We start from the raw sequence: 11330 nt of genomic DNA on the forward strand, positions 1-11330 counted from the left end.
AAACTATATTTTTTTTCTTTTATCGTCTTTTTGAAATGAGGCATACATGCAACGACGACGGTGTGAGAGGACGCACTACGTTTCTGCACGCCAAATAATATAATATATATATATATATATATGTATAAAGGTATTCCCCCGTGAGCATCCAGTGAGTGAGACTTTGTCCCTATCTTTTCTCTCTCCCCCTCCCCTCCCCTCCTTTTTTTTTATTGCAGAAGGTGCTACTTTCCGTTTCACGTCACCCTGCAACCGTTGACTCCGTCTTCCCGTGCCTCGTCTTCAAAAGAGCAAGGGAACCGCTCAACGGTCGATTGACGCCGTTGGCCCACTCCACTATAATTTCCGCCGCAGATTCAAGGGGCGTCCATGAACTTGTGTCAGCGTGGGGCATAGCCTGCCTGTTTGCAGACGTATCGAGAACCGTGGGAAGAAGAGCCAACACGCACGCCCCCTCCGGCAGATGTGATGGACCTGCAGCGAGAGACTTTGTCAAATGATGCACACCCGCCTTCACCACTCCGTAACCCAACATGTTGGGTGTTGGACGGAGGGCAGCAGCTGCCCCTGGCAATAAAAGCAAGCAGCCCTTGCCCCCGCGCTGCGAAGCCAGGTGGGCAGCAGCCATGGAGGAGAACAAGGACTGACGAACCAGAGACTCAAATACCTCACAGGTGGCACTGTCATCGATAGTACCACCCGCCCAGCCCCCAGCAACGTTGATAACAGCATCCAGCACCACACCTTTCGCGACGGCGTCAAGCATGGCCCTTTGTTGGGATTCCAAAGAAGCCGTTGCGTCCACAACGATATGTGTGTAGAAGTCTGGTAAAGGATTTTTTGAAACGACATCCACCCCAATTACGTTCCAATGCCTTTCTAGTAGTGAATTGGTTACGGCCTGCCCAAGTGCACCGCATGCACCCAATACCAATCCGCGCTTTGGAATCATCTCCACCTTTCCCATCAAAGGAAAAAAAACAAAAACAAAGGGAGGGGAGGGGGAGGGGAAAGGAGGGGAGAGGAGAAGAACGTCACCGCAGCATTGTTAATTCGCCAAGTAATCATAAAGGGCAACAATGTAGAGATGCCTTGAACGCACGTGTGCATCTATACGTTTCTATTTACACAGGCAGCACAGCAACGGCGTGTTTTTGTGTGCGGGTTTAGGACAGATGCCACATGCACCCATAGAATGGAATTTGGATGTACGACGATGGGTGCCACCACACAGCTGCCCCTATCTGGCACCGCACCTATACTCACAGACACAAATCCCAAAAAATAACCAACGACTTTCCATGCTCCGCAAAATAGTAATAACAAAAATAATAATAATAAATAGAGGAAGATGAAACACAAAAAGCAAAAACACAACGCTGGCGAAGAAGCACAACTACTACCCACCATCTCATTCCTACTAATGTGATCTACCTACGGTCCGGGTGAATGTCACTAACAAAAGTTTCTCCCTCTAGAATTATGAGTTCCTGGGCCTCACGTCGCAGTCTCATGCGGCGCAGAGCCTCCTCGCGAGCCCAATCCATGCGACTGTTGAGCTTAGAGTAGTACGCCCATATGGAAAACTCTGCGCATACGATACAAATGGAAATATGTCATATGTTCTCCCACAAGGGCCAATCGTTCCACTGGTAGCGGAACGTCGCCCGCGGGGTCTACGGGTACGGGTCACCGTCCCCCCATGCGAGGCGACTAAACTTGGAGTGGTGAAAGGCAGCCCTGGCCATTTTTTTGGTTCCACCCTGTCATTTGTCCCGTCGACAGTCGCCGTTCTGCGTGGGAGCAATGTCAAACCCAAAAAAAAAAAACTCACATTTGAATGCAGAGCTAAAAACAAAACAAAAAGGATAAAAGAAGGCAACAACTATTTTCTCTCCGAAGGCATTCTCTTCCCGCAGAGAGAAAAAGAAGGATGTTCCTGAGGCGCCGCCAGGACAACCGTCGCCCGCAAAGGAAGAGGGGTGTCGCACACGATTTATGCCACGCAGACAAAAGGGGAACAGCAGAAGAAAATGGGAATCCTATTTTTTTTTGTATTTTTCTGCTTGCTTCTTTGTTTGTTTTTGTTTTCGTTTCAGATGTTGGTGTTCTCGCCTGTTGGTTTTCTCGGAGTTGTGTGCAGCTGGCAGGGAACGTCCCCCCACCACTCCACACTGGCACAGGCAGAGAGAGACACACAAACTCTCTCTGCCTCTCTTTTTGTTTCTCTCTCACTCTCTCTCACACACACAAACAAAAAGAGTTCTATCAATAAAATATGCACGCTTAAAACAGAGCGAGAACAGAAAAAAAAAAAGGAGAAAATGAAAAAGGAAAAAGAGTGTTCAAGAGCTATTCCTCCTCTAAGCTCGATTCACAAGACCAGCTGACTCCGCACCCAAAACGGCAATTTTGCATACCGGGCACACCGTCCCTTTATGTTCCAAATGTGCAGGGGCGTGGCAGTAGCTGCAGTGTATTGGATCAGCCGTTCCCTTGTATATCGGACGATGTGAGACGGAGCAGAGGAAGAAGGGATTGCGTTCATCATAGTCCAACACCCACGCGTCTTTCGGGTTTCGTTCCGCCTCAGCTACAATTGCGGCCGCCTGGTTCGCCTTCGTCTTTGGAGGATCTTGATCAAGCAGGCGTCTGGCCACCGCTGCAGCGGTTTTAATGTTCTTCAGCTTGTACGCTTTGCTCATGGCCTGGGAGAGAGCCAAGGTGAGGTGCGGGCGCTGAAGCTTAAAGTGTGTAAAGTAGAGAGAGAGCTCCAGAGTCTCTTTGGAACTCCCGTCTAGGCTGCGGCAGTGAAGTTGGACACTGAGCGCACGCGCGTATTCCGAGGCAATCGTCGTAAGCTCAAGGAGAGCTGCACGCTGCCTTTCATCCTTGACTGTGGCAAACACAGCTTGATGCATGATCCCCAGAAACTGGGCTTGGGCTTCCACAAAGCGACCCTCCACAAACGCCGCGTATCCGGCCCGAAGTTTCTCCGTTAGCACTGGAATGTAGTCCGGTAGCAGAGGAGCGTGACGGGCACCCCGCTGCTCATCAGGCGGACACGTAGACAAAGGAAAGACGGCCGATGGGACGAGCCACGACGGTCGCGAGGCGTTCACAGAAACCCACAAGTCCATCGCGTACGGCTTCAGTGGCGCCGGGTCACACAAACCGATTTGGCGTCGCAGCAAATCAAAGGCCGTCAAAAATGAGCCCGCCGCTACGTGGAAGGCCGGAAGGGAATACTTTTCCACCCAGTGCTGGGAAAGTGGGGGGTTCTCCACGGGTGCAGCGTACGCCACCTTTTGTGCTGCCTCCGCCACGTACTCTTCTGGCGCCTGAATGTCAAGGTCATCATCCCACCCCCCGCCCTCTACCTCTCCCTCCTCCTGCTCCTCACCCATGCCCGTGGCCTCATTATCGTCTTCGTCCCACCCAGCACCTGCGTGTTCCTCAGCCTCGTCATCCTCATCATCCCCAAGCGCGGCCTGGACGCCGTCAAAATGACCTGGCTCCTTTAAAAGACGCGCAAACATGGATTCCTCTACCTGTAGCATGGGCCAATTCTCAGTCACAGGGGCAGGTGTGGAGAGTTCTGGCACACGATGAACCTCAACCTGCAACATGCGTTCAGACACCTCAGGGTCCATTTGAGCACAAAGTGCGGACGCCACATCATCCAGGCCGTTTGATTTAGCCGTCAGATACGCCAGTGGAAGTTGACCCGCTTTTGCTAGTATCTGTACCCGTTGCTTCGCATCGCTAAGGTACAAGCCATAGTGTAACTTGAAGTTATCATCGTCGGTTGTGTCCACTAAATGACCCAAAGCCGCCATGTTTCCCGTCATCAAAGATAACAATGCCCCACCATAAAAATTTGACGTTTTTGAATGGGCAAACTGCGCCAGCTGAATGTCACCGTACATTGTCGCCGCCTCGGCCAAGCGTCTCCAAACAAAAGCCTGGTTCAGCTCAATGGCAGTCGTTTTGGCGATGTCCAACGCCCCACACTCTACTGCCAGGTTAAACCGCGTGAAGGGTTCTGTCACGAAATGCAGTGCAATTTCAGAGTGTCCATGTTTATGTAGGTACCCCACAAGCGCCTGCCCTTGCAGCTGCTTACGCTGAATAATTTTGATTACATCGCGGTAGGCCTGTTGCTGAAGCTTCAGTTTAAAATTAAGTTCCTGGTTATCCAGCTCCTGCATCATCACCTTTCCCTCACGCGTGAGCATCCAAATGGTGTCCCCGCTTGCTCGCACAAGATACGCTGGACTCTGCATAGACTGAATTGTACTGCACTCCCCCGTGCGAAGGTTACAATAATTTAGGTGATTGGAGGTTGTGTAGTACAAAATATTGCGCTGCTCATCAAACGCAGCCGACTTCATGCGCACCGTTGATGTCACAATCGTTGTTATAAGTTTGAGGCGCTTGGTCGTGACGGTGATCATATTTTTTGATATCAACGCCACCTTGTTAAAGTCCTTGTCCCAGACGACGTACCTGATGCCGCTCGCAGCCGCCTGTGCCGTCACACTGTGCTGAGCCATGTGATATACCTCAATCTCTTCCTCCGTGAGGCACAAAACAGACCCCATTGGGCCTGGGAAGATGCGCTTACAACTGTGCTCCGGGGTGATCAACTTGTCCCGATTCCCTTGCCAATTGCAGACGACCATGTTTTTGCTCTTGTCCACAAATGCATACTTGTTGGGGGCAAAGAACACAGCGTCGGTGACGTTGAGACGTTTTTTGACGTCTGCGTCAACGGCGCAACCAGGCTTGGGGATTGTGAAGGTCTCGGTCATCCCGCCATCGTTGTCGTACCACAGCACAGCCACGTTATCCACAGGGTTACAGGAGATGGTGCGAGGTGGGTGGAGGTGCTGGGTGAGGTTAAACTTGGACTCCACCTTTGTCTCAAAGTTGTAGGTGTACAATGCGTTTTCGTAGACGTAGTGGAGCTGCTTCCCGCTCACCGCCCACGCTGGTCGCTCGCGAAAGAGCTTAAACACCTGTATCCCTGAGTCGTGGCCGGCGGCGATGAGTCTCCTCTCGGGGAGCGTCGCCAAAATCCAGTAACGGTCAGTGTCGCGGCGAAACACCATGATCGCATTGCGGGACTTCACGTCCCACACACGAATGGTGCGATCCTCAGAATTGGACAGGATAAAGTCTTTCATGTACACTACGCAGCACACATTATTAGTGTGCCCCCGCAGCTGCAGCTCCTCGTGGCAGGAGGACTCCATCATGCGCCAGATACGCACGGTTCGATCGTCCGAGGCGGAGGCGATGTACGGCTTGGTGGGGTGGAAGCAGACCCAATTGACCCCCTTCTCGTGACCCTCAAGCAGATACTTGAGGGTCACGTCACTCGTGCCAAGCAGGTCTTGGGCCAGACCCACCTCCTGCTTGCGCAATCGCAGCGAAGAAATGTCCCAGACGCGGATGGTTCTATCCAAACTTCCCGAGACCACCAAGTCCTCCCGTGGGTGGAATTGGGCGCACATGACGTAGTGGTTGTGCCCAGGCAGGCACGCAACGCTGCTGCGACTTTGCCAATTCCAAATTCGGACCGTAAAGTCATCCGAGCAGGAGAGGATCCAAGGCTGCTCGTGGTGAAAAAACGTCACGCGGATGTAGTCCATGTGTCCCCGCAGCGTAAAGAGGCAGCGGCGCAGCTTGTAGTTCCACACCTTTATCAAGAAATCATCGGCTCCAGAGACAAACAGGGGCTGGGAAATGTGAAAATCAACACCACGGACAGAGCCGCTGTGTTCTCTGTACATGTCAATCGACATGTTTATGCGGTAATCCCAAATCTGAACTGTTCCGTTGTGCAGACCGCAGAGCACCCATGGCCGCGACTTGTGAAAGCTGATCCCCTTCACCCGACAGGACCGAACGTCAAACTTGGTAAGCATCCCTACAAATGTAACTTCAACACTTGCGGCCAATTGTGGCCAATGACGCCCACACACACACACACACACACACAGAGAGAGAGAGAGAGAAGGGAGGGAAAGTGAGAAAAATGAAGACGACGGCGACGAGGCAAGAAACCAAAATAAATGCATATGTGCACAAACGCATAACGGCAAAATAAATTTTTTAAAAAAAAAAAATTATGTGAGCTGCGGAAAAAAAAACACAAACGGTATCCAGTCATTGATGTTTGTGATTATTTTTTTTTTCGTTTCCTTTTCCCTCCGCCTTTCCCCTGCTAGCCGCCACCCCACACCCTCCTCTCTCCGTCTTTTTTGTTTGTGCCTCTGGTTCTTTTGTTGCTGCTGTTGCTTGCCAGCGTTTGTTTAATTTCTCTCCGCCTACGATTCGAAGATAAACTTGCAGCTGTCCGAATACACCTGCCTCACGTTTATGTTAATTCGCATGTGACGCATCTGTGCCCGCCAGTAGGCATCATCGTCATCGACATCTTTGCCGCCCCCGTGCGGCTCATCTTCGTGCTCCTCGGAGCGCGAGCACAGATGCGTCGGACAGTCATCCATGATGCGTGGGATGGAGTGAAACGCCACACGTGCGGGTCCGGAGAACACCGCAACATCTCCACTCCGCAGCCAAAAGGCATAGGGTGCCTCCTCCCGCGAGGCGGTCCCCATGAGGAAGACGCACGAGCACCCCAGCGAAATGCTAATTAAAGGCTGCTGCATCGACTCCTCACTCACGTCTTGGTGAGCCATCATCATCGACCCCACTGAAAAGTAGTTTACAATTGCCGTCTGGGGCTCGTAGGTGGACACGCTGGCACCGCTAAGCTCCGGGATGCATCCACACATGTGCAGTATGTCATCTATGCGACGCCGCAGCGCCAATGGAAAGGGCGAGTAGCGTCCGCGGCTGTACGTCTTGGTGGTCCAGTCGTAGCTGAATCCAAGCGTTGCCCAGCGCATAGGCGCCTCGTACCGTGTCGTGCACTTTGGCTCACTGACGTGCGTTGAAAGGTGATTGGGGTGCTGCCTGGAGTCAGCATACTTCAGTACCGCATCCCGGCAGAGCGCCTGCTGCTCCTCTACAGGAATGCACTCGGGAAAAAGTAGCAGCCCCGGCACGGAGGTGAATGCAAAGCACCGTGCCTGCGAGTCACCCAGACCTTGGACGCTGCGAAGGCGCGAGCGGTTATGCTCCGTGTTTGCGTCGGGGTGCCGAACGTCCACCACGTCGTTGAAGTCCGTCTCAGGCATCATCTGGCGACGCGCGGCACGTCGGTCAAGGCGGTATAACTTGTAGCGTTTTTCTGCCCGCCTGAACGGCGTCAGTGCGAGACTCTCACCACCTGCATACTGCGGCGAGGCGGACTCCTGCTGCATCGCCGCTTTCACCTTTGCCTCACAAGGCAGAGAAGGAGCAGCGCAAAAACAAAAGAAATTCAAAAAAAAAAACACTGACAGCAGAGCGCAGCATACAAAAGACTGTGCCACGACAGAAAACGTAATGGGGCGCCGGACAGCCATTAGCTCACAGACAAGTGAGCCTACACGGTGACGAGGACAAGAAACAACACCAAGCAATGAAAGCCACTTTTCTCCCATGCCGGCAGCTCTCTTGCAAAGATCATCAATGAAAGAACATTTGAGAATAATAATAAAATAAAAAAAAAAATCTCCTCCAACCGCCCCTCACAGTTTCTCTCTCAATATGGTCCCGCGCCCCCTCCTCTCTTCTTCTGTGCCCACACACTCCACGGCGCCACTTCCAAGCAGTCTGTTTCGCCATTAAACCATGCGATATAAGCGTGCGTACATGTGTGTAAGGAAGATGGCAACATTAGAAACGTAATAATCGTAATAACCGACAGACAAAAGGACAGTCTCTCTGTCCGTGCTCATAAGCATGGACGATAAGAAAATAAAATAGGCCTACAAGGCTGAAGGCCCCACCATGCACGGTTAAGTAGTTGGTCCGCCAGTTGCTGACTCTCGCCATGCCCCTCCTCAGAGGAGGGTGCGAGGAAGCGCATGCATGGCAACACGCCCTCCCAATGATGCACAGCACCACACCACAGTACTTTTACACGGCTTCCTCGGCCAGCTGGACGTGCACGCGTTTCTCCGCATTGACGCGATTCAGCAGCGCCGTTCCTGCCAAAGTGGGTGTCCACATGTGGCGAAAAACATCATTCTTCGTCATTCGGAGCGCCGTGTTTCGCCTTCGCTGCAACGAGTGCATCCCCCTCCAAAGCTGAAACCAATAGACGGCGCCTAGCAGGGTTGTGAAAGACGCCCCGTAGCACAACAAAAATAAAAGAATAAACGTCACAGGCCGCATTTTCGAGGCGAACCACCACTCCTTCGTCAGCAGCAGCAGCAGTCTTTCACGAAGCAAGCGATGGGCAAATACCTCCTTCAACGATGCCAGCGCCATCACACTGGCATACCCAGCAAACAACCACATGAGACAACTTACACATGTCAAGAAGGATATAAAGAACCCAATGTTCCGCTCCCCAACACACACCCCTAGAATGCCACAGTGATGATCGTATCCCCGCACGTAATGCTGACAAACTGGACAACAATAAACCTCCCCGCCCTCGGCATCGTCGGTGAATCCGGGATCGCAGAGAAACAAACTGATCATTGTCCATTCGCTCAAAACAGCAAGTACTATGATAATACATGTGAGTAAAAGCATGGCAGTGTATGGTACCAACTCTAACACCAATGGACTAAAGGCCAAAACTCGGAGACACACTAGAGTACCTACAGGAATGATAAAAATAAAAAATATGCCTGGTGGAAAGTCCCAAGCAACGTTGAACCGACCAAAGAGAACGGCCCGTCGAGCCGGGCCAAGCATAGTTGTTTCCTGCACTCTCTACCTTTGCACAACGCGGCAGAGGGAAACGAGAAAAGAGGGCGGCGCAAGATGCGTTTGAGCAGGGAAGAAAGTAAGAGATGCGATGTAAGAAAAACAAAAGATCCCAGAGCCGTCAACGCACACAAACACACGCATACGCCCCCTCATTCTCTCTCTCTCTCTCAAGCCCTCCATTCAACAGAAAAAATATTCCTTCATTCCTCCTTCTTCTTCCACGCTAAAGTGCCGCAAATACGCACACTCAAAGCGTTTAACTTTAATATAATTGATTTAATCACTAGAGCTCACGTTAGTAGCCACGACCACGACCGCGACCACCACCGCCGAAGTTACCGCGACCACCACCGCCGAAGTTACCGCGACCACCGCCGCCGAAGTTACCGCGACCACCGCCGCCGAAGTTACCGCGACCACCGCCGCCGAAGTTACCGCGACCACCGCCGCCGAAGTTACCGCGACCACCGCCGCCGAAGTTACCGCCGCCACCGCCGCCGAAGTTACCACGACCACCGCCGCCACCGTTTGCGCCTCGGCCGCCACGACCGCCGCCTCCACGGCCACCGCGTCCTCGCGGCTTTGGTGGATCAGTAAAAATACGCATTGGGGTGATCTGTGTCGGGGACACAAAAATGCTATCCCCTTCACTAATAGACCCTGCTTGGACCCCAGGGACGGGCTTCACCGAAAACATCACATCGGTAGTGCTTCCCATCACCTCATCAATCTTACCAATTTTAGCCTTATTCTCGGTGTACACAAACGCATTAAAACGCGGCACCACCTCAGGGATCGTGACTTTGTACACAAGGTCCCCCTCTGCAGCGTTCATGAAGGTGCCAATGAGCTCCAATGTCTCTGGTGGATCCGGTTCTGCTTCACGACCACCACCACGGCCACCACGACCACCGCCGCCCCTTCCACCTCGTGGGCCGCCGAAGCCGCGGCCACCACCACCACCACCGAAGCCGCCGCCTCCGCCTCTGCCAAACCCACCTCCACCACCGCGTGCCATTCTTGAAAACGCTGAGGAGCTGTTATACAAAAAGAAGAGCTAGGCGTTACAAAGAAGGAAGAAACAAAAACAAAAAAGATAAAAAAAAAAGCAACCCAATTAAATAATAAACTGTGAGCTCCAGAGCACGCAAAACCAAACAACTAACAAAGTACACAAACGTAAAAGTAGCGGTAAAAACATGCAAGATCCTTCGTTTCTCCCAGTCTTCACAATAGCACAACAGACATGGCAGCTGAGTCTACAAAGGTCTCACTTCGCCCGTCCATCCCATAATGTCCGTGTTCCTCGGCAATAAGCCGCTAACCAACGGTGCAAGACTCACCCTCACTGCACCTATTATGCAAATAGTAACAAAAGCAAAGAAACCTGGAAATAGTTTCATCCTCTTTATTCTCTGCTCACACTCAAACCCCCCACTGGTCATTATACATTGGGGAGAATGAAATGAACAGAAAAGGGACGGATGAATGTTAATAAAATCAACAAGGGAAAAAATATCACGAAGGAGCTTTTACACCATTCCACATAGTTGTCTATGGCAGTCGGCCACTTGCCGTCTGCACTGTAGGCCTCGTTGGTTGGGACGGTAGACAAGAAAACCTCTATCTGTCTCCACAGATCGCGGGTAACGTCCTGCTTATAGACAGTTGAGCACCAGTTAATCCAAGGTAGTATGCAAGGTTTTCCTTGAAAAAGCACTGCCCAAGCCTTCACGGCCATTTTATGAGGCATAAGACGAGCCCCCTCACCACGGATAAAATCGTAAAGAGCATTGTAAAACTCCTTGAAGGAGTCCCCTCTGGCTTCTTCCACCCACTCCACAAGAATCCTCTTCAAATCATGTAGCTGACCAATTTTGTATGTGTACATTGCTTTAAGCCAGTCCACGCGGGGAACACAATCGCCCCGTGTGACACCTATTTTCCAAATTAGTGCATACATCTCAAAAGAGTCCGGTTGTATTCCTAGTTCCCCGCAAAGACTGTAAATGCCTTTCATCCCATATGCATCCACCCCCTCAACTCGGTCACAGTTAAGAAGCCGGTTAAAGATAGCTTCCATGTCACTTCTGGCATTGCCTGTGAAAGAGATCTTGGAGGCAAACGAGCCTCGATGTGACCGCTTCGCGGCTGAGGAGCCCTTGGCTGCCGTCGTGTTCGTTGTGGAGCGTGGTGATCCACTAGCCAATTGGACCTTATTTATGAGGTTGGCTTGTGAAGTGGATAAACTTTTATGTATTCTCGGGGACATTTTGTCTTTTTTTTCCATTTTTTCCATTTTTTTTTTTGTCTGTTGCTGCCTGTCACTGCTTGACGCGCCCACAGCTGCGAGAAGAAGAAAAGGAGGAATAAGGCACAACACCCAACAGCAGCGCCATGAGGAATACCTTCCCGCAGAAGGTACCGCCCCTACCCACCCACCCGCACCCCCACCCCCTCACAGAATGTAAGTCCTCTCGCAAAACAAT

At 51.7% G+C, this 11330-nt stretch overlaps 6 protein-coding genes and 1 pseudogene across 6 annotated transcripts, besides 9 other annotated features; all 7 read right to left on the reverse strand.

Annotated features, from left to right (window-relative positions):
• The first annotated feature begins 94 nt into the window (after window positions 1-94).
• Window positions 95-127: a microsatellite.
• Window positions 128-241: 114 nt separating this feature from the next.
• TraAM80_07538 (quinonoid dihydropteridine reductase) lies at window positions 242-967 on the reverse strand (the record flags this gene model as incomplete). The annotated part of the gene is made up of 1 exon (XM_029384326.1): window positions 242-967. One exon carries the CDS (start codon window positions 965-967, stop codon window positions 242-244), a length of 726 nt encoding a protein of 241 aa, XP_029235806.1.
• Window positions 968-991: 24 nt separating this feature from the next.
• Window positions 992-1027: a microsatellite.
• A 285-nt stretch (window positions 1028-1312) lies between these two features.
• Window positions 1313-1341: a microsatellite.
• Window positions 1342-1432: 91 nt separating this feature from the next.
• TraAM80_07539 (hypothetical protein) lies at window positions 1433-1828 on the reverse strand (annotated as a pseudogene).
• A 219-nt stretch (window positions 1829-2047) lies between these two features.
• Window positions 2048-2096: a microsatellite.
• A 106-nt stretch (window positions 2097-2202) lies between these two features.
• Window positions 2203-2243: a microsatellite.
• Window positions 2244-2363: 120 nt separating this feature from the next.
• Window positions 2364-5933, reverse strand: TraAM80_07540 (coatomer protein; the record flags this gene model as incomplete). The annotated part of the gene is made up of 1 exon (XM_029384327.1): window positions 2364-5933. One exon carries the CDS (start codon window positions 5931-5933, stop codon window positions 2364-2366), a length of 3570 nt encoding a protein of 1189 aa, XP_029235807.1.
• Window positions 5934-5983: 50 nt separating this feature from the next.
• Window positions 5984-6007: a microsatellite.
• Window positions 6007-6040: a sequence feature (GA-rich).
• Window positions 6041-6335: 295 nt separating this feature from the next.
• Window positions 6336-7559, reverse strand: TraAM80_07541 (alkylated DNA repair protein; the record flags this gene model as incomplete). Its single annotated transcript, XM_029384328.1, has 1 exon — window positions 6336-7559. One exon carries the CDS (start codon window positions 7557-7559, stop codon window positions 6336-6338), a length of 1224 nt encoding a protein of 407 aa, XP_029235808.1.
• A 478-nt stretch (window positions 7560-8037) lies between these two features.
• On the reverse strand, window positions 8038-8826 carry TraAM80_07542 (uncharacterized protein; the record flags this gene model as incomplete). Its single annotated transcript, XM_029384329.1, has 1 exon — window positions 8038-8826. One exon carries the CDS (start codon window positions 8824-8826, stop codon window positions 8038-8040), a length of 789 nt encoding a protein of 262 aa, XP_029235809.1.
• Window positions 8827-9136: 310 nt separating this feature from the next.
• TraAM80_07543 (snoRNP protein GAR1) lies at window positions 9137-9859 on the reverse strand (the record flags this gene model as incomplete). Its single annotated transcript, XM_029384330.1, has 1 exon — window positions 9137-9859. One exon carries the CDS (start codon window positions 9857-9859, stop codon window positions 9137-9139), a length of 723 nt encoding a protein of 240 aa, XP_029235810.1.
• Window positions 9860-9907: 48 nt separating this feature from the next.
• Window positions 9908-9953: a sequence feature (A-rich).
• A 332-nt stretch (window positions 9954-10285) lies between these two features.
• TraAM80_07544 (DCN1-like protein 2) lies at window positions 10286-11113 on the reverse strand (the record flags this gene model as incomplete). The annotated part of the gene is made up of 1 exon (XM_029384331.1): window positions 10286-11113. One exon carries the CDS (start codon window positions 11111-11113, stop codon window positions 10286-10288), a length of 828 nt encoding a protein of 275 aa, XP_029235811.1.
• A 152-nt stretch (window positions 11114-11265) lies between these two features.
• Window positions 11266-11299: a microsatellite.
• Window positions 11300-11330: the final 31 nt, after the last annotated feature.

The sequence above is a fragment of the Trypanosoma rangeli genome (assembly GCF_003719475.1).
Source record: "Trypanosoma rangeli strain AM80 chromosome Unknown Tra_15.4_contig_00319, whole genome shotgun sequence".
NCBI lineage: Eukaryota > Euglenozoa > Kinetoplastea > Trypanosomatida > Trypanosomatidae > Trypanosoma > Trypanosoma rangeli.